The sequence below is a fragment of the Numenius arquata genome, chromosome 18 (genome assembly GCF_964106895.1).
Source record: "Numenius arquata chromosome 18, bNumArq3.hap1.1, whole genome shotgun sequence".
Taxonomy (NCBI): domain Eukaryota; kingdom Metazoa; phylum Chordata; class Aves; order Charadriiformes; family Scolopacidae; genus Numenius; species Numenius arquata.
In genome coordinates, this window is record NC_133593.1 from 11846925 (window position 1) to 11866823 (window position 19899).

Sequence of the window (19899 nt, forward strand, 5' to 3'; positions counted from 1 at the left end):
TGATCCTCCATCCGCCTGCTGCTGGCTCCAGGCACAGCCTGCGGGACAGGCTGGGAAAACCTCAGCACTATTTCTGCGGAATCATTCTTTGGCCTTATTCTTGTCTCCTCTTGTTGGGTGCTTTGTCCTGCTGTATTTCTTTGGGTCTCCTCTGGCCCCAGATAAGCGTTCCGGCTCAACAGCACCCTGATCCCGACCCGTGATCGCCTTGACTATTGCATACCAGGGCAGGGTCTGCTCTCTCCTGAGCGTTGCTGCCTTTCAGTCCCAACCGGAGAAACCAACCAGCATTTCTACTACTTTGGTGTTTGCTACTGTCCACCAGTTGGTTATTCCCTCCCTGTTACTGGGATTAAGGTGACTGGACAGTGGCACCGCCAAGGTCGGGGAGGTGTTTCATTGTGCCACCATCTCCACAGGAGCCTTCTGAGCTCAGACCACGGGTTCTTCTCCAGCTCTCCACTTTCATACCCCCAAGCAAGCAGCCTCACGCACAGAGCAGCTTGCTCTAAAAAATGCAATACTAGTTCTTTCCTTTGCATGGATCAACTCAGTTGCACCTTTTTTCTCCCCTTTTTTAACTCAGATGACTTTGAAAACAGTGTCCTGAAGTGCACTCGCATTGCTGCTGCTCTCTGAATGGCTGTGGAGATCTTTATCGGTTTCTCACATGATTGCTGAGCGTGACTTCAGAGACAAATTTGGCAAGTCAGATTCTGACCTTTTTGTGTTCTCTTCAATGCTCAGGTTGCTCAAGAATTTTTTGGTCTGACTTAGGGTTTGTCTGTGCAATGGCACTGGGGAAAATAGATAAGTCAGCTAAAGGTGTGAAGTGAATCCACTTTCACTGGATGCCTTAAAATGACTCATCTTACTTTTCCCAGTGTCCCATGCAGATAGGCTCTGAGATCAGAAGTTCTGTCTTCTGTGTCAGGGTGTAGAGACGCAGAACGTCCCTCCCTTGGAGAGGTTCTGCTCCAGCTCCAGTGTCCTCTACAGCGGCAGCTGGTCTCTGGGGCTTCCCAGCGAGCCCTTGTCCTCGGGGTCCTCTTCTTGGCAGGAGGTTAATAGAGGAGTTCCTTCCTGATTAATTCCTGTCCGAAGGAAGGGAGATGATTTGCATTTCTCTTAGCCACGTGTAAGAGCCAGGTCATACGTCAATCTGATCCTTTTCAAACTTCAGCCACCGGCTTGTTAAATTGCAAGGCAGTGAGTGGTTGTAGGCTTGGAGGTATTGGTGTAAGCTCATATTTATCATCTTTTTAAGTGCTGCCAGACTCCATGAGATTTCATCTCCTGGGACAGGAGAAATGTGATTTGGTTTTGAACATGTGCTTGATTTGTTGATTAAATAATGACAATTGTTTGGTTTGGGTTTTGCAAAAACCCTTCTTCTAAACTTTGCATGTTTCAAGTCATCAGGAAAAGTTGTAGGCATCAGCGGGTGGAACATTGTAAGCTTAGTGAAAATGTGAAAACACGGCATTTGGTTGTGAAATATATGACTGAATCAAACTTGGTCTCAAACTGTTGATATTCTGAAGGAATCTTGGCTGGCACTTCGGTATAGCAGAGTCCCTCTAGCTGTCCCCAAGTTGTTTAATGTGTAATTTCCATTCTGTGCCTCAGTTTTCCTTTTTTTGTGAACTTAGAATAGTTATTCTTGCTGCATTTATAGGGTACTCTAAGATACGTGGGTTAAAAGCATGAGAATAAGTGAGGAAAAACTTAAGAAAAATGTAAACTCTTCTATCCTCTGCCCCTGGCTCCCTGTTTGTTTGGATCAATTGCATTGAATTCAGACTGATTGGGTTTTGGCCAAGTGCAAAAGCTGGGATAAGGTACCACTTTTCTAAACGTGAATAAAACATAATTGACAAAAAGCTGAGGGACAGCTGACCCCCAAATGCACAAAACTTCTTTTCTCTGGTTAGGGACCACAACAAATTAAGTTAGAATGTCATTTCTGATAAATTACCCAGAGGTCAGAAATATTTGGGCTGCAGTTTGGATACTGAATTCTTCCAACTTATGTTTGTAATACCTCCTTGCTTGCCAGGGACTCCTGAATTTTGCACGCTGGTGGCAGTGAACTGGTTTTACAGACGCCGTTGCTTTCTTGTGCCTTGTCTGCAGAAGTGCAACTGAAGAACTTAGGCATGTTTGGTTTTTGTTTGTAGCCACTAAAACTCCCAACTGTTGTCTTGAGGTCATGGATATGGGCAAACTTCTATCTCAAGAGATTTGCTGTTTATTTTGTATAAATAAATAAAAAAGTACAAGCTTGGCAGTTTTTTCTTAACCATCTTGGGCCTGATTCTCACGTATGCTGTAAAGGGATATTCATTTTAAAAACGCTCTAAGGCGGAGATAAAGGTGCATCCAGGACCATGCCTTCAACATGTGCAGCTCTTGTAGCAAATCCCGGCCATCAGCTGCACCAGGCAGAGAGAAGGAGGGCTCTGACACCCCGTACGCAGGGATTTACTCCAGCTGCTCCATATCCTGCCCCTGTTCCTGTTCTCTCCCATCTCTGTGGGTCCGAGGCAGTTGGAGCATCGCAGCCTCTGATGTGAGGTTTGCCATTGCCAGGAGCAGGCTGTGCCGTTTGGCAAGCAGGCCGTGAATAGCTTACTATTGGCTTTATCTCTCCGTCTAGTTTGTGGTTGGAGACCTGCATGTTGTTTGTGGGTTTTTATGTGCGTCACTGAACCCAGAAGTTTTATTATATTCTCAGAAAAGGGTTTTGCAACAGCTCAGCTATTAAAGCCAAGCCATGTAATTTAGTTAGAAGTCTGGGCAGGAAATAACAAAATGAAATTCATCCTAGGGGAGAAGCGTGGTGCATGTAGGGTGGGAAGAGAATGCAAATATACTATTTATAGGTCTAGGGAAAAACAAATTTGGACTTGAAGAGTAAATGTGAAGGAGTTATCATGGGAAAACCAGGCTTGGCGATCTAAGATACTTAGATCCGTGCTGTCAGACTACTTTTCCATTTTTGAGAATTATATTTTTGATATATCCCAATGAAGAAGAAAAGATTGACATTGAAATCTGTGCTGCACAGAGTGCCTTCCAGCAGTATCCTTTTAGTTTATGCTATGGATGGGACTTGTCAAGTGAAAATATTTGAACCCGTATTTTTTAAAGCAGTACAAAACCAGCACCTGCTCCAGGGGAGTTGCCACAGTCCAAGGGGGCAGAGCCGTGTGCAGGATGGAAGAGGAGACAGATTATTTGATTTGCTCACAGTCAGACAGCAGGTTGGTGGCAGAGCCAGGAGTGGAGTCCAGCTGGAGCCAAGGTCCATTCTCATTAAATGTGATGCTTCTGGTGTCACATTGAAATTGTTGAGAAGAACTTTTGGGGGGTATGCAAGGGTAGTGGCTGTACCTCAAGAATATTCTCCCCCAAAGCAGCATGCTGTCCTCGGGATACTGCAGATTGTAATAGGATAATGTGGCACCATACATTTTTTGTATAATTTCTTCTACTTAATTTGTGATTTTTAGTTTATAAATCGATGCTAAGTCCATCCTGCCTTCCACTGAGGTTTTTCCAACAGATTCCCACACCTTTTCTTGCCACTGTCAGTGCTTGCAGCTCTCTGCTATAATATGGGTCATATGCTAGTTTTAAGGCACTTGCATATAATTAGTGTTAGATATAACTAAGTGTGAACCTCTAGCTTTAGAGGGTGTGCTGATACCCCATCCTTCTTTGAGGAAAATAAATCTTGCCTGCTGGGAGGTCCTACACTAAAATCACAGATCACAATCAGACTGAGGAGCAGAGCTGCTACTTTTACACATTAGCCTGGCTGTATCAGTTTCAAAATCACTTTGCAAACAATCTTGCTTTTTCCCTAGGTGCTCAGCAGCCCTGAGGTATGCCCAGGAATGGGGAAGGGGTGAGGTGACCCGGGGGAAGAGGCAGGAACATACCGCAGTACTCTGGGAATTCTGCATACCGCGGCTGACAAACACCCAGCTGACTTGTTTGCCTTGGGCTGGATTTTGTGGTTGCAGTTTGTATATCAAAGTGCATGTCGTCACTGAACCTTGCTTGGAATGGCCTCCGGAAAAGAGAAGGCTTGGGTGATTTCTGCCTTTCTTCCCCTTTCTATGACATATCTGTTGCGCAGCTGGGAAGCTATTTTTGATTTATGTAGGTTGACTTCTGGCATATTGGGGCCTATTGAGTAGTCCTCAGGTTTCCAGCAACCTCTTCTTTCTGTCTCTTATTAGGGGACCTCCCCCCTCTATTCACGCCAGTTCTTTGTTGCTCTTATAGCCTCCATTCCCACTCTGTGTTCTTGGTTAACATCGCTTCTAGCCCATGGATTGCCAAGACACCCTCTGCTTCAAGGAGGGCAGATGTGCTCCCCTCGCCGCTGTCAGGGCTTTGACTGTCCTGTTCCTGTCTTTACCTGCAGCAAAGTCAGCTCTTTCTCATTCTAATCTCTTCCTCCCTAGTGTCTTTTGAGGGAAGAAACCAGGATACAAACATGATGCATTTGGAGGCAATAAGAACCAAGTATCTTGGGTGGAATGAAACCCTAATGATGAGAATGTAGGTTTTTCCTGTTAAAAAAGGAGGTTTAGGTCAGATAGGCAAAAGTCACAGTCAAGATCCGTGATAGCATAGAACAATTGCTTTAACCGTAGGAGACGGTATTTCCAGTTCCACCTCCTAATTATGGGAGTTGCCCCGCCTGGCTGGGCACAGAGTTATTTGCAATGGTGGGGTAACGCGCAGAGTCGCATCTGATGTGGGACAGCCGGCTGTACTGGGTGGGAATGTATAGGATACAAAGCCAAGCCAGGAGGCGGGGAAAAAGTACAATGAGAAGCAGAAAAAACTCAAACCAAGCACTTAGCAGGAAAATACTTGGAACAGCATCTCCAAGCTCATTTCTGACCCAACTGTGAACGGGAGAGCTCCCTGGGTAGGCTGTTATGGGAAAATACGTATGAGAGTGAGGAAGCAGAAGGTCATGACTAAGGCAGCCAATGGCATCGTATGTGCCCCTTGTCTGCAGTGAGTTAACTCTGCAGGAACAGAGCACACGTGCTCCAGAGACACCAGCTTAGGTGTATGTACAACCCAAGGTACAACTGTGTAGGAGAGTACAGCTGACAGGAAGTTTCAGAGTCTGGGTACAGGCAGAACGAGCTGTGGCAGTGTTTAAAAGTCGCACAGTCACACTGGCATATGGCTCAATGCTGAGGGAGCGAGCTGACTTCTCCCTAATGGGCACAGGGAGAATGTTCCCATGGCTGTCGGTGGTGCCCAGACCTCTGCTGACCCCATCGCCAGCCCTGTCCAATTTGTCAGAAGAGGGGCTTCTGCCCTGCTGCAGGGGTCTGACTGGAGAGCAGAGGATGGAAAAAAGGAAGTGCTGTCATCCCCTTTTTATAAAAAGAGGTTCTGAGACTGAGAACAATTGAGTGGGATTTCCAAGGTAATTTCTTTAAGGTCTCATGCTCCAAAGCCATGGTAGGAAGTTATGGTTAAAGGGTTCCTCTGGTTTCATCTGCAGCTCTCCCACACTGATGAGCAGGCCAAAAGCATTGGGCTCCCTTTGGGGGTCATTCAGTTGAGATCAAATGCAGTATCTTTTTTCCCTATAATATCTGACGTAGCCTTTATCTGGGGAAGGAGGAGATTGTCTAGTTCTCTTGCCCATGTGTAGCTGAGATTTTGCACGCAAGTGATGTATAGCATCATTCAGACACATAGACCAAAAATATTTTGATCAGAAACTTGAGAGATATTATAGTGGTCAAAGAACCCATGTTTGTTTTTTCCTTTTCATTTGTAGTCTGATCTTGTCCCGAATGCTAAAATTTGTTGACTGAGAACATGTTGTAGTTTATAAATCACGGATCAGCTAACTTGCTTTGAGGCATTGTTTTGTTAGGAAGGTTTTGAAGCTGAAGTCTGCCCCATGGGAACATGTGACATAGTGAGAAATCTTTTGAGAATATTGTCGTTTGATAAGCAAACCTAAGGCACAAATAATATTCCTTCTTGCCATTTTATTTTGCTGTGTCTGAAGTGAAGGTTTCTGTGTAATGCATTTGGCATGAGATGGTCAGGTGATAAAAGCTTTGGAAGAAAACTTCAGAATAGAATAGAAGATGTATAACAATCATCTGGTCCAACTGACTGAATTTTTGTTCTTCTAAGATCATTTGGTTTAATGTTGATTTCGTAATAGAAATGCCCATCAGATAAGGGCCTCAGAGCCATTGGGTACTTTGGCTATTCCTGCCTTAGTGATCTTTTAGCCCAAATGAAGGCCAGATGTAAGAGAACATAACAAACATATGGGATGAGCGGGTGGATAGGGCTGCAGGTTAGATGAGCAATACCCACAGCATCCAGAAGGAGGTTGCATGTACATGTGCAGTGCCTTCAAACTGAGTGTAATTAATTGTTTCAAATGGTTTGGACGCCCTTTTGTATTTTGGCCTGACACTCAGCCTCTGCACAAAACTTCTGTTGATATGGGTTCAGGGAAGAGCTCTGCAGGGATGGGTCCTGCAAGGTCCTGCCTTCTGCTGTAATGGTGAAGAGTAAAGATGCTCAGTGTGAGGGAAATGCTTCCCCGTATGCATTTTCTTGAGTGCGTGTGTGAGTATGTCATTCTTATATCATGGAAGAGCCCTACTCAAAAACCAGCATCCGCTTTGGCTACCTACCACACAAACATTGCCCAGGAAGGTTACAACACATCCCAAGGAACCTAACGCTTTACTTTCTGGATCCCAACAGGTGAAACTGATTGACTACATCCACAGACAGCGGCAGTGTAAGCTGAGCGTGCCCCTCAACGACAGGACAGCGGAGCTCAACAGCTACCCGAGGTTCCATGACTGGTTAGATATCGTCAATGTGAGGAAAGAAGTTGTACAGGTAAGGGGAGGACAACCCTTGGCGCAGACCCTTCCCGCCCTGGCGAGGCGTTCCTAGCTGCCCCCTGGGTTTGAGTTTCCTCAACTTACACGGGGGGACCTGTGGTGGAACGGGTGCTTCCTCACTCCCAGAAGCAACGATCACCCCGTGGGAGCGCTGAAATACTGCCTTCCCTTTGCCCTCCTCCCAACATTAGTAGGGATCTTCTCATAATAACCTCTGAACAACACCTCACGTCTATTGCTCGGAATGAGACCAAGGTCCTCCATTACCGGGATCTCCTCTCCTTCTGCTTGCCAAGTCTGAGAATGATGCCGTAACTTAATCACTTACTATCTTTTAGATAACAATAATATGGTACCATATTATATTCTTTGTCCAGTACTAGCCAAAAAAGGGACCAAGAGTTACGATTTTGTGCACTGACATATCCCGCAAATGGACAAAAATATTGAGTTGTTACAGCCTATTTCTTTCTAAAAGCATACATAAATTAGAGAAGATCCAAAAAGAGCCAATAGCTCCGTGTCCCTCTAAACTTAGACTAGCAAAAAGGGACAGAGTTTGCAAGTTTGTCCCAAACTGATGGTGTTGAAGCTGTGTAGCCTCACACAGCCCTCGGACTACAACATCAAGTGGACTCCAACACAGTACTGGGCAGATGGATCTTGATAGGAATTTTGACTGGGTGGGAGTCTTTGCTCAGAAACTAGAGAGATCTTTTTCCATTTTATACACGTCCCCCCTCCCATGGGTGAAGTCTCTGATTCAAACTGATACAGAAGAGCATTGCATCAGTGTAAAAGAATGGAATGAGTGACTCTGCTGTGGTGCTCTGTGTGGTGGCCAGCATCAGCTGTTCCTGTTCGCACACCATGGCTCCTTCTGATCTTTACAGTTTAATTCTCAACATGCAAATCACTGGAATCCTCTGTACTGCACAGAATAACCTGACGCTTCTGCTGGAATCAGAAATGACCAGATGAGTCAAGGTCCTCAGCTTCTGTCTCTGACACTTTTACTTTTTTTCTTTTTTGAAAGAGGAGCCTGAAATCCCGGACGCATTTAGGTGGTTACTGGGAACTCCAGGGCTGCAGAACACTGACAGCAGATTGTTCCCTTGTGCCTGAACTGTGCCCGCCTTCCCCATGCTGTTCCGTGCTGGGGACAGTTCAGGTCACTCTAACATTAATGGCAATATAAGTGGAGCTCAGTCCACTGATGGCTAAACAAAACAGAAAAGGCTTTTTCCATTCTTTTTCCCATTTTTGGCTCTTCAGCCCAGATCACAGTGTTCCCATTCAGTTTCCTCTGATCCTTACATAAGCAAAAATTTTCTTTGACTTCAGCAGGAATCTGACCGAGTGAAAAATTCAGCAAATTTTCATGGAGGCTATTCCAGCTTGGTCCTAATGTACCTGAGCAGACTCTGGCGAAATGGGATGAGTTCAAGACCAAGTTGTTCCCTTTATTTCCTGCTATTTATTTTGAACGTGATGCTGGATCTTGCTTTCCAGCCCAGCAAGGTTTGGGGAGCAAAGCTAAAGGTGCAGCAGGGACAGTGAGAGAAGAGAAAAGCAGCCTGTTGCTGCGGCCAAACTGCCAGGCTCCCAACTACTGTTGGTTTCTAAGGTTACTGGAATTGCCTGAGCCTAAAAGAATGTCTTTGTAGCTCTTTTTTAAATCCTTTGTGATGGCTGCAGAACTGGGGGAAGGGAAGAGGTGAACAGTTTAAATCTGCCACATCCTGCTAATTCAGGGAGCAAACAAGGTTGAGACTGCCCTTCCCTACGTGTGGTCACTAAAAAGGGTCAATAAATTTGGGTTTGGTCTAAGGCAGGAAGAGAACATTTTCCAGCTGTTTGTTATTTTTATTCATGCTCTCTAGCTGCCCCAAGCAATGACCAGTGTAATGAACTATGTCCCTTCTGCTCTCTGGGACAGGAATATAAGAGGCGTACAAAGCATTTAAATTCCTCTGTCATTCCAAATGCATGATTATTTTTTAGAAGTTCTGCATCCATTTAATGCAGCTGCAGGCAGCTTCTATAGTATCTATATTGGCTGGACAGGAGAACTGCAACAGCCATCAGGTCATTAAAATCTCTTTTGAGTAGGCATGTTGGAACAGGCTGTAATCTGGGGGAAGCGGAAATAGCCGGGCTAATAAACCAGTTGCTCTGTTCTTAACAGGACCAAAAAAATAAATCACTGTATTTCACCGGTTAGAAAATAGCAGTGGAGCTAGTGGGGGGTTTGGGGGCACGGACAGCACAGGGGAGATGTTTGTCTGGGATGAGCTGTCTGTCACAAATGTTACAGGTGTCATGGGATCATTCCTGCCGCTGCTTAGAGCTCATACAGCGTGTGAGGCTGAATGCTTTCAGAATGGAAATGACTGACAGGAGGAGCTTTAATAGGTTAGTTATTAAGAAATACATAATGGTTTCCCTTAGCTTTACGCACATTGCCTGTGCTGTGGCTGGGGAGAGAGGTGGACAGGTCAGACAGCGAAAAAGGGGACACTGGGGTCCCATACCTGGTCCTGCGGCTGGTGTACAAGGTACACTGGGAATGACTGGGAATGACTTCCCAGCTCTAAGATACTGTTAGCTCATCTGTAAAACTGAAATAGTCATACTGGGTTTCCTTCTTAATGCTTCCAAAAAGTGCTGCAGAGAGAAGGAAAACCCCACAAATACTGTCATAGTGTATTCACGTCAGGGACACAGCCCTCTCTTCTTGAGACTTCAAGGCCCTGAAACTTGTTGGAGAAGGCGTCGAGTCCCGGAGAACGGCTGTGACAGAGCCCTTCCCCGGCCATCTCTGCGAAACAGCAGGTACAGGTGAAGGGCTCTCCTGGGGCCCCTCAGGAACACAACAGGAGAAAGGCCTGAGGTCACGGTGTTTTGCTTTTTTTAAGTGGTTCTGATTCCCTTTGCATTTCTAGTGTTGCTGGAGAGGGTATTTCGAGACTGTGCTAATCTGTGACATAACACCTTTGAAAAACAGCCTAATTGCAAGCAGTTTTAAGCTCAGGGGTTGGAGAAACAATGTGCTTTTTCTCTCTCCTCCCCTCCCCTCTCTCCCCCCCAATCCTCTCCCAAATAAAGCTGCCATGCGGGGAAGCACAGAAGCTCCCAGGCTCTCCTGTCAGAAATAGAGCACCGGCTCCAATTTAGAATATCTCCTGACTCCTCTAGTCCAGAGCAAAGACTATTTTTGCTCAGTGACTTGGTCTAGACATTGTGAAGCTTGAAAGCTCTTGCTGTTATAATTGCTGTCCTGTTGTCGGGCTCCTTTCTTTCTTTGAAAACCTATATTTAAAACAAGAATAATGACTGCTTGTAAAATCCTTTAGTTCTGGAAGAGATTATAGTAATAACAATGCACTGTTTATGGCGTTGGGCAACAGCTAAAACTCCTGTGAACATGGATAAGAGTCAGCCGGTCACGCTGCCTAGAGGGAAGGGGCTGTTCTGTGTGGACCTCGCAGCCTTGGAGGTAGGTGGTGGATACGGGCTTCCAGTCTGTGATCCTGTTTGCTCTCTGTGAATACACAATTCTGAGGGGTAAGGAAACTGGGAAACTTTGAACCCCCACCCCAACTTGTGCTATTTCTGTTTCTTTGTTATTGTTCCTCTAATCAGTTGCCAGACAGATTTTTATCGTAGAAAACGGTGGCTAGTGTGGAGCAGGCTCTGCCTTGGAGCTGGGCTAATATTGTTCTGTAACTCTCTTTTTAAGTGTTTTTCTAGGAAATACTGGAGTCCTTGGTTTTGGCTAGGAGTCTAGAGATGGATTAGCACTGTGTACGCGTAGTTTTAATACCAAAAATGATGTGTAAATGGTTAAATGTGGTGGATTGAGCCTGGGAAAAGAGATACTTTAACTGAGAACTAGAAAAGGCAGGACAAGGAACCCTACAGACAGAAGCTCTACGTAAGCTTTGTAGGGGTCTCTAGTGGGTAAAAGTTGCTCTGAAAATGGACCCAGAATAATACACTGATCTGGATTGTTCTGCTTCTTTGTTCTGACTGTTGGAGTCAAGAATTGTCAGGGGGATGAAAGAGGATGTGAACAGAGCTCTGTCCCTGCTCTTAGGCTGACGGAAGAAGTCTCTTGCAGAGCTACTCACTAGGTTTTGGGCTTAGAGCATGTCTACAAAAAAAAAAAAAAAAAAAAGAGATTAAAAAATCTCTATTGGCTTATTTTCTTTAGCACAGAAAAAAATCCTGTCTTTACCGTTGTTCTTCCCAGAAACGTCACTATTATATTTGTTCCCACATGTAACTTGTCACCCTCTTAAAAAGTAACTTAAGAACATAGTAATCTCCTTATCATCTTCTGAGACATGCCCGAACCATCCCTGCTCCCTGTGAGGCAGGGGTTCCAGTCAATCAAGTCTGGGAAGCTGTTTTTAGAGCAGATAACTGTGGTGGGCAGGGAGGGGCAGATCCTGCCCCCACGATGGCTGGCTGGAGGCAGGACCTGGCCACCAGGGAGACTGGTGGGAGCAGATGAAATACTGTGCTTGGGTCTGGATTATGGCTCTTCCACTTTGGGGACTGTATTTGATTCCCAATGCATATGTTTTTTCCTAGTAACTCCTGTTTGCTTGTGAAACTTGTCTCCTTCCGCGTTTAGCATTTATGCCAAAGACCAAATGCCTTGAAAGCAGCCGGGAGCAGTTCCTGAGCTGGGCACACCAGAGAGCAGAGCAGGACAGGCTCATGCCTTGGGTGGCAATTGTCTGTTTGGGGTCTCCTGCTGCCCCTGTAAAGGTCTGCAGAGATGAGGCACTGATGTAGGGTTGAACCTGTGAGACCTTGGCAGATGGACTCGCACGGACTGTGATCCAACTTGTAGTGGATCGTGCTGGTCAGCTGTTGGAGGAACAGTGTGGGTTCGTGTGTGTGCATCCTCACTTTGGTTGGGGAAACAGCAGCAGATCTGCCCAAGCCTATCAGGTTTCCACAGCTGCATCCTCTCATCTTTTTCTGTCACCGTATCTGCATGGACAGACTGTGAAGACTTTGGCTGGTTGCTGGGGATTTCCATGGCTCTGGCAGCAGAAGCTGGGACTGGACTGCTAGATAGCAGAGATCTTCAATGTGCTAATTGTGTCTATGCAAATGAACTCTGTCCTGCAGGCTTCCTGGATCCAAAACTCCATCCCACGTTCCAGCTGTAAACAGCTCTTGGAAAATATTCTCTGCTGTTGCCAGGGTTCCCTGCCCCTGCCGGGGGTCCAGGTGCCCCTCGCAGCTGTGTTCGCTGCGAATGGTTCATGGCAGGAGGCTCACACTGCCCCTTAGGATCTGCAGTGAAACGCTGCGACTGGTGCCTCTCACAGAAGAGCAGTGACAGCAGCAACACTGTCCCCAAAGAGCAAACTGATGGGAATGCCCTGAACCTGTCAGCTCCTCTCCATCTTGCCTGCGGTGTGAGGTAGAACAGTGAGGAGGGAGATGTTATGTGAAGCCACAGCCTGTATGCGCACAGCGTAACGCAACCTGGAAATTTCACATGAGAGGCTTTCCAGAAGGCCCATAAAATCTCCACAAATTTAATAATACAACACTTTCTCAGTACCTTCTTCACTGGACACCAGAAAACCAGAGCAAAATAACAACCAGCAGGCACAAGATATTCTTAGGAGCATCCTTACGTGCTTTGCTTAGGGCTATCAGTGGGAATTTAAGCACCTTATGTAATGGGCTTTCTCTTCTAGTATCTGCTGCTGACGGGAGGGCGATGGGTGAGGGAATGTATTGATTTAAGAGGAGTCATCTGGGGCCTTGACAACTGTCCAGCTTTATAGGAGGAGCCGTGTCTACTGTGTTGAGGAGCTGGTCAGACTGATTTTGCAGCACTAGCAGCAGCATTAGCTCCAGAGGCTTATCTGCAGGGAGGAATCTTTACCAAAAATAACCCATCTACTGTGTTAGATACCAGCATTTTTGCCATGTTTCAGGGATTTAAATTGGACACCAGACAAGATTAAAGACCATCTTACACTACAGTGAATTCTTCACCCTCATGGATTGAGACTAACCTTTGGATGGCTTCTTGCATACACCATGGTTTACTTTTCTCTCTTTTAACCACGTGTACCACAAAGTGCACAGTCTGTGTGTCTGATAAGCAGGAGGGCTTTCTAGAAAAGTCCTCTTCCCTGTTGTAGAGAGGGATAATTCCTGGTTTGGGCTTTTTAGCCTGACTTCTGCTGAGCAATGTGTGTGGTGAGTTAAGGCTCTAGATTTTACTGGCAGTTTTGAGGTGCTGAAAGATTGAAAGCAGGTTCTGTGTCCTCCTGCTCCTTTTTTTTTTTAATCTGACCTTATTATTAGAGTGGTATCTGAGTGTCTTGCAGCTTCTCCTGTCATTCTGTAGGCAAGGTGTGCCCAGGGAGATGGTGTTTAGCTTGGCCCATTGCGAACCTTTAAGCTGCATTTTTTAAAGCTGTATTTTTTTAGAAGCCACAGCACCCGTGAGGAAGCAGCTCAAGAGAGGACTCCTGGACCCACATTTCTCACTGTCGGTGCTGAAGATGGGGAGTAACCTCTTTGCAAGGCCCAGAAGTGCACTTGCCCCAAGGGACTGGGACCCCACCACGTGCTCCGCCGAGACGGACACTGTCAGGGCGCTTCTCAGGGACATTCTTTCCCCCAAGCCAACAGCTGAGCCAGAGCATCCGCAGCAACTGAACCTGTTTTAAGAGCCATCTTGAACTTCTGACCTTCATCATTGTCACATTGGCTGGGGGACTAATGCAGAGCTAAACCATATCAGGCCAATCGTACAGGGATCAGGTTGACCAGTTTTATATTAAGCCACCACATATGTGCAGCACATGAGTGGCTGTTTAAAGAAAGCCTCTTACTTCCCCTCCCTTCCCCCCTTTTAAGGCTTATTTCTTTTGTCGTGTGTCCTGGGGGCTGGCAGCAGGTTCAGAAAGTCTGAGCTCTCCCAGCTCAAGGTCATTGGGATTGGTTAAATATAATCTCCTTTTCTGTACTTATACTTTCCTACAACTTGCTATTCTGTCTTTCTAAAATTAAGCTGTTGAGCAAAAGAGTAGATGGGACTTTACGTGCAGCCCCAGGAAAGAGACAGGCTTGTGTGTCTGCGTGGGATGGAGCTCGGGACGCAGAGCCAAGAGCTCAGGGAAGGGCTGGGGCTGCCCTTTGCTGCTCACTTGGGCCTCGTGTCAACCAGGACAGCTTTTCACGGCAGCCACGCGTGGGGAAGCAGAGCACAGACTTGCTTCAGGAAGTGAAACCAGTCAGTTTAGGGGTGCTCAAGCCCTCAGTAGGGATTGTGTCCTGCAAGTGAAAGAGACAAAGGAAAAAATGCTCTAACACTTCTAAAAAGCTGATTAGTTTGGAATGCTTTGTAATTTAAAAAAAAAATATTTTCAAGGCTTTTCTCTGCAACAGGGAAGGCTTGAAAATTAAAAGTGAAAGTAGGGGATTCCTGGTTACAGGGGTTTGATCTTTGAAAAAGAAAAGCTCTTTTTTTCTAGCATCTGTGTTTTGGGGTTTTTTTAAATTACTTTATTGGGATTTGCTTTACTGAGTTTCCTGTGATTTCTAAACTGATCTGTGACCAGTCCTGTCCCAGCTGGCCCTGCATCTCAGCTGCTTGCACTGGCCGTTTAAAGCTCTGGCACTGGCTGGGGTGGAAAAGCTTTGCTTTCCCAAGGAAATCTTAGTCTCTTCCACTTTACTGATTGACTTACTAATAGCTCTAATAAGTTACTGGTTACACTTGTGTCATGCAGAGGCTCAGGAAGTGAGGTGATACTGGGTAACGTGACTTGTAGCTTATACTGGGATCGGGAATGACGCTGCTGCCTAAAACAGTGGCTGCGTAATCTGGGTTGTTTTCTTAGTGGGGAGTGGTGGGGGTGAGGAAATGTTTCAAGATAATTCAAGAATGACATCGCTGTAATCCTGCTTACTCTAAGGCCGTGTGAAAGCATGGAACGAGATAAAAGTTTTTGTAAAACACCAGCTTTTTCTTATACTTAATGGGGAAGCGTTACTGTCCCTGCTCCGGAGCACAGGGGCACCCGCGGTGGTGAGAAAACTTTTTCCTGTACCACGCTGCAACTGGCTCCGTGGCTGTTTGCCCTCGCTCACTACCCCTTTTGGAGCTGCTCGGGTCGCTGCAGCGCAGAACCCCCCTTGTCATACCACTGGACAAAGATGCTTCTGTGGGCTCCCCGCCCGAGCGCGGGGCAGAGGAATTCAGGGGGTGCTGGGGAAATAACTAAGAAATAACTAGGATATAAATAATATATAAGAAACAAATAAGAAAGACTTGGTTCAATCCTGTTGGTATCAGCCCAGTTCGGCTGGGAATCTGTGGGAGAAAACCTGTACTGGCTTCATGCTGGAATATTTGAGCTGTGGAAACCCATTCCAATTTCAGCTCAGATGACCTGAACCGCTGGGGTTTTTTGTCCTTTGGGGTGTAATCTCAGGTGAGGAGTCCCAGGAGAGCGGATTTTGCACTGCATTTTCGCTGGAGTCTCTGTGCTTCCTGCGTTTTACCCAAGTTTAAGTCCTTCAGGAGCAAGCCTTTGGGCCAGTCTTACTCCTGCATCTTGGTGGTGCAGGTGTGCAGAAAAATCAATAATAATACCCAATGTCAGGCGGGATATCTGTGCTTTTGTTATTCTGCTAATAGTAATTATAGAAGAACAAGAGCCTTTACCCAGACCTGATTGAACTCTGGCTCTGCTATGGCCCTGCTTTGGCCTTACTGCTCATTTACATTCTCGCCTCTCCTGGAGTCAGCTGTGTCCTGTGTTCACCCGGTTCAGGGCATGTGACACAAGATGCAGGATGCATTTCTTACACATCTGCCCTTTCTTATTTTTTTTTTTTTGATTTGCTCCATGCAACAGTTACTAAAAGTAGAAACTATGTCATTTACTCTTTGTGTTACCGCCTCCAAAGCTCCAAAGGTTGGGGCTGTTTCTAGCCCTGTCACAGCTAGAAGTTGTGTCAGATCTCAAAGGCATGAGTCTGGATTAAGAAAGATCTGATTGTTAAAGGACATTCAACAACATTCAAATTTGATTTATAGTTGGAAGCGGGGTTTAAGAATCCAGAGGATTTTAAGCTTTTTGTTTCTCCAAGCAGTGAGCCACACTTTTGAGTTTCCCCTGACAATAAAAGTTGATACCCTTTTATATAACTCGATTCCAGGAGTAGGAACTTTAGGAAAGAGGCCAAATTGTGAAATTTGTGATCTCATTGTGAGAATAGGCAGCAGAGAGGTTTGTTTAGGCAAAACTTTCAGGGAAATTCCTGGGTATCTGGGCTAAATATCCTGGTTTTGTTTATTAACCGCAATTGCTGCAGACTTACCCCGGAAACATTTGAATGGGGGAGGAGAGAGGCAGCACAGCTCAATTCTGTGTCAGGAAATACCAGATCATTTCATGCTTTCCAGTCTCTTGTATCTTTTGTGTCTGCCTCATCTAAACCTTATCACTTGGCGGGCTTTGGTGTATTAAGTTGTACAAGGAATTCTGCACAAATATCTTTCCAAGCAAGATATGAGTAAGGCTGGTTCTCTAATGAAGGAAAAATTGCCTGAGGAGGAGGTTGCTATCTCTTTGTCAAAACACTTACTTTTGTTTAACAGAAGAAGTAATTTTCCTTACTGCTTTTACTTTTCACTTCCCTACTGAAAAGCCAAACACCTTTATCTGACGTTCTCAGGTTTTAGGCCTGTTTTGTTGCTGACTGCTATTTTTAATGAAGAAGTTAAGCTTTCATTAGTAGCTTTTCAAAAATACTGAGTGAAAACTTTCCACGAGAGGAGAATATTTCAATCACCTCTAATCCTAACTTAATACCATAACATCCTAGTGACACAGAGCACACTTGGCCATCCACCTGGTCCCTGGTGGTGTGGGGAGGAGGGAGAGCAGCTGATGAGACCTGCCCATGGTCACCACTGACTCAGTGACCCTTGAGAGAGATGCTCTACCAAACTGAGTGAATCGTGAGTCAGAGCAGGCAGTGAGACAGTGGCGCTATCAGAAGTACATCAGAATAACAAGTGACAGTCTTATTTATATATGTGGATTAAAAATAAATCCGTATCGTCTTGTTTTTCTGCAGAGAATACCAGAGGAGCTAACCTTAGATGCCTTACTAGAAATGAATGAGTCAAAGGTGAAGGAGACAATGAAGAGATGTGGGGCCAGAGACGAGGAGTGCTCCAGGCTCAATGGGGCACTGAGCTGCTTACGGAAGGTGACTGAATCAGGTACAGAGTTGCCTTATTGTTCTATGGAATTAGTTTCTCGGCAATCCAGCCCCCATCCTGCTTCCTTTCATATGAGACAATCTGCAAAAACCTCTAGAGAGTGTCTTTGGGTATATTCTGTGACCAGTACCAGGTTATGGCTCTTGGGTGTACGTGAAGTTGCAGTGATCAAACGCATCTAGAGCTATGGGTTGGAATTGGTTTTGACAGCATGTCAAATAAATAAATAAATGGAAATAAATGTATATAGAAGTATCCTCTCCTACTCAGTAGACTATATCCTTATTCTGTCTGTGTTCAGAGTTGTGGCTAGCGCTGCAATGAATGCTCCATCATTCAGTGCACATATCCTTGACGTAACAAATACAACCACATTTCTTGTAGGTAATCCCCTCCCCAGATACTGCTAGCTCAGAGAGAAGGTGTAATTCTGTTCGGCATTACTTTGCTCAGAAGCCTGAGTATTGTTAAGCTCAATGCTTTGGAAGAGAAAAACATTGCTCTGACACTGCACAGACACCCCTTTATCCCTGTGTAGCTTGTGGGGTGCCAGTTGAGTCTCTTTAAAACTACTTGCCTTCTGCTGTCTTTCTTTCACTGCTAGAATTGACAGAATCATTAGCCAAATGCCAAAGTGCATTCAAGAGCTAGAAAGAACCCTGATTTACCTTGAAATTATGGAAAGAAAGGTACTGTGTAATTAGAAATGCATGTTTTCAGCATGGATCTGACAGAGTTATTTAAGATGAGTCAAACTCAAGATCCCCAGAGCGCTGTTTCACTGTCACCTTCCCCAGGCTGCTTTCAAAGGCACTGTAAAATCTGTCTGTACGAGAGCGTTTCTCACAGCACACTGGTACAAACCTGCATCAGAGCTTTCTTTGTAGCCATTTGCAATCTGTCACTGGAAGGTGATGTTTCCTGTTGGTATTATGACAGTTCATACCATTTGCAAATCATAAAGATTAGTTAATGGAAAAGTCAGCAAACAGCTCGGTTCCATATTTCCTTTTTTCTAATCTTTCCTGTCCTGGGCTGTCAAATATTTCCCATCCATACTGTGGCAAAACCAGCCGTTGTTAGGAATCAAGGTATTCAATTATTATAAAGAAATGACATTTTTTAAAAATCCAGATATATCATCTCTCTTCAGGTCAACAGGACATCAGGGCCTGAGGCTTTGACTTTTCACCTTAATTTAAATAATTAAGGACATACTTAAAATTAAGACAGAGAGTTATCCTGATGATTATTATCTCTGAAATTATCCTTCCTGCTTTGCTGCCTGCAGGCCTTTTTACCCTTTTTTCCCCATTTATGCCCAGAATTGGTCTGCAAGCTGTACTGGCTCATTCTGAACCACAGCGCTAGGCATTGTAGAGGCAGTGCTGGGCTCCCCCAGTGATCCAGCAGCATGTCCAGCTGTCTGTCCTGCTGCAGCTCTATCTCATACAGACTGATCAAGCACAGCAGCTCTGTGCTGAGTGCTGTGATTGAGCTCCAGGTGCCAGGTGAGTTCCAGGCACTGGTGACATGCCAGAGAGAGAGAAAAGTGGCCAAAAGAGAGAGAGAAAAACTTCTGGAACCCCCTTATTTCCGATCTAATGGCCATTCACAATTTAAGTGGTATTTAGCAGTTCTGTTGGCTAATATAAAACAGTGTCCTCTTTTTACCAAAGACCAGTCTAAAAGCAGACAGGCTGCCAGGAAACGAGCTTGGCTCTAAATCCACATCGGCCATCCAGAGGGATGGGGGTGCCTGTTTTATATCGGTTTCTATAAGCCACATTCTTCAGTAGGGCCCCAATCTGTTAAAACTCAGCCCAGCTTAGAACACAGGACCTGATTTTAGCTTTTGATATACATAGCTACAGACAGGAAAGAAGGGGAGTTACTGCCATTCTCATTTTAAAGGTTACTTTAGCTGGTCTCAGACGGGTGTCAGGGGAGAAGCGAGGCTTGCCTCTTGGCTAGGTGCAAAGCAGGGGAAAAAAGCACTTTATAGGCTAAAGCAGCATGATGTAGTTATGTATATATGCCTTGTCTTTTCTTTTCAATCAATCGCTAATGTTGCTGTGGTTGATGTACAGGTGGGGAGTTAAAAGACGACGTGCTGATGAACCTGTCTGAGGCACGGCGGGAGAACAGCTCGACAACCCCCGAATCCCCCTGCTCCTCTGCACCTGCATGGACCCCCTCTGCACTGCACCTCCCCAAGGGCAGCAGCCAGCAGGCACGGTCTGTGTCTGTGTCCACAATCCCATCTTCAGATTCTCTTCCCTCGAGTCACGGACCTTCTATCTATGCAGAAAACCTCCTGGACCCTTTTGCATTCCCTGCACACAGTGGAAGGTTAACACCAAGGACTCCTCACAGCATCACCATCACTCCCCCTACCACTCCTCAAGCCAAGAGACGGCATAAGTTTAAGCCACCACGGACTCCTCCTCCCCCTTGCCGGAAGGTTTTTCAGCTGCTACCCAACTTCCCAACCCTCACACGGAGCAAGTCGCATGAATCACAGCTGGGAAACAGGATAGATGAAGTTCCTCCAATAAAGTAAGCATGAAATATCTCCTTCCCCATGGGTGGTCACATTCATACCAAAGGGCATCCAGACTGTGAGTGCATACAAAGTATATACTGAAACCTGCAAATTGCTGAACCTCTAAATGCAGCAAG

At 45.6% G+C, this 19899-nt stretch overlaps 1 protein-coding gene across 1 annotated transcript in view; it reads left to right on the forward strand.

Annotated features, from left to right (window-relative positions):
- KSR1 (kinase suppressor of ras 1) overlaps window positions 1-19899 on the forward strand; it is a 64205-nt gene that overhangs the window by 26268 nt on the left and 18038 nt on the right. Inside the window, exons 2-4 of the mRNA XM_074160577.1 lie at window positions 6784-6924; window positions 17070-17217; window positions 19308-19776. Coding sequence (XP_074016678.1) covers window positions 6784-6924; window positions 17070-17217; window positions 19308-19776 — 758 coding nt within the window. The remainder of the gene's footprint in view (window positions 1-6783; window positions 6925-17069; window positions 17218-19307; window positions 19777-19899) is intronic.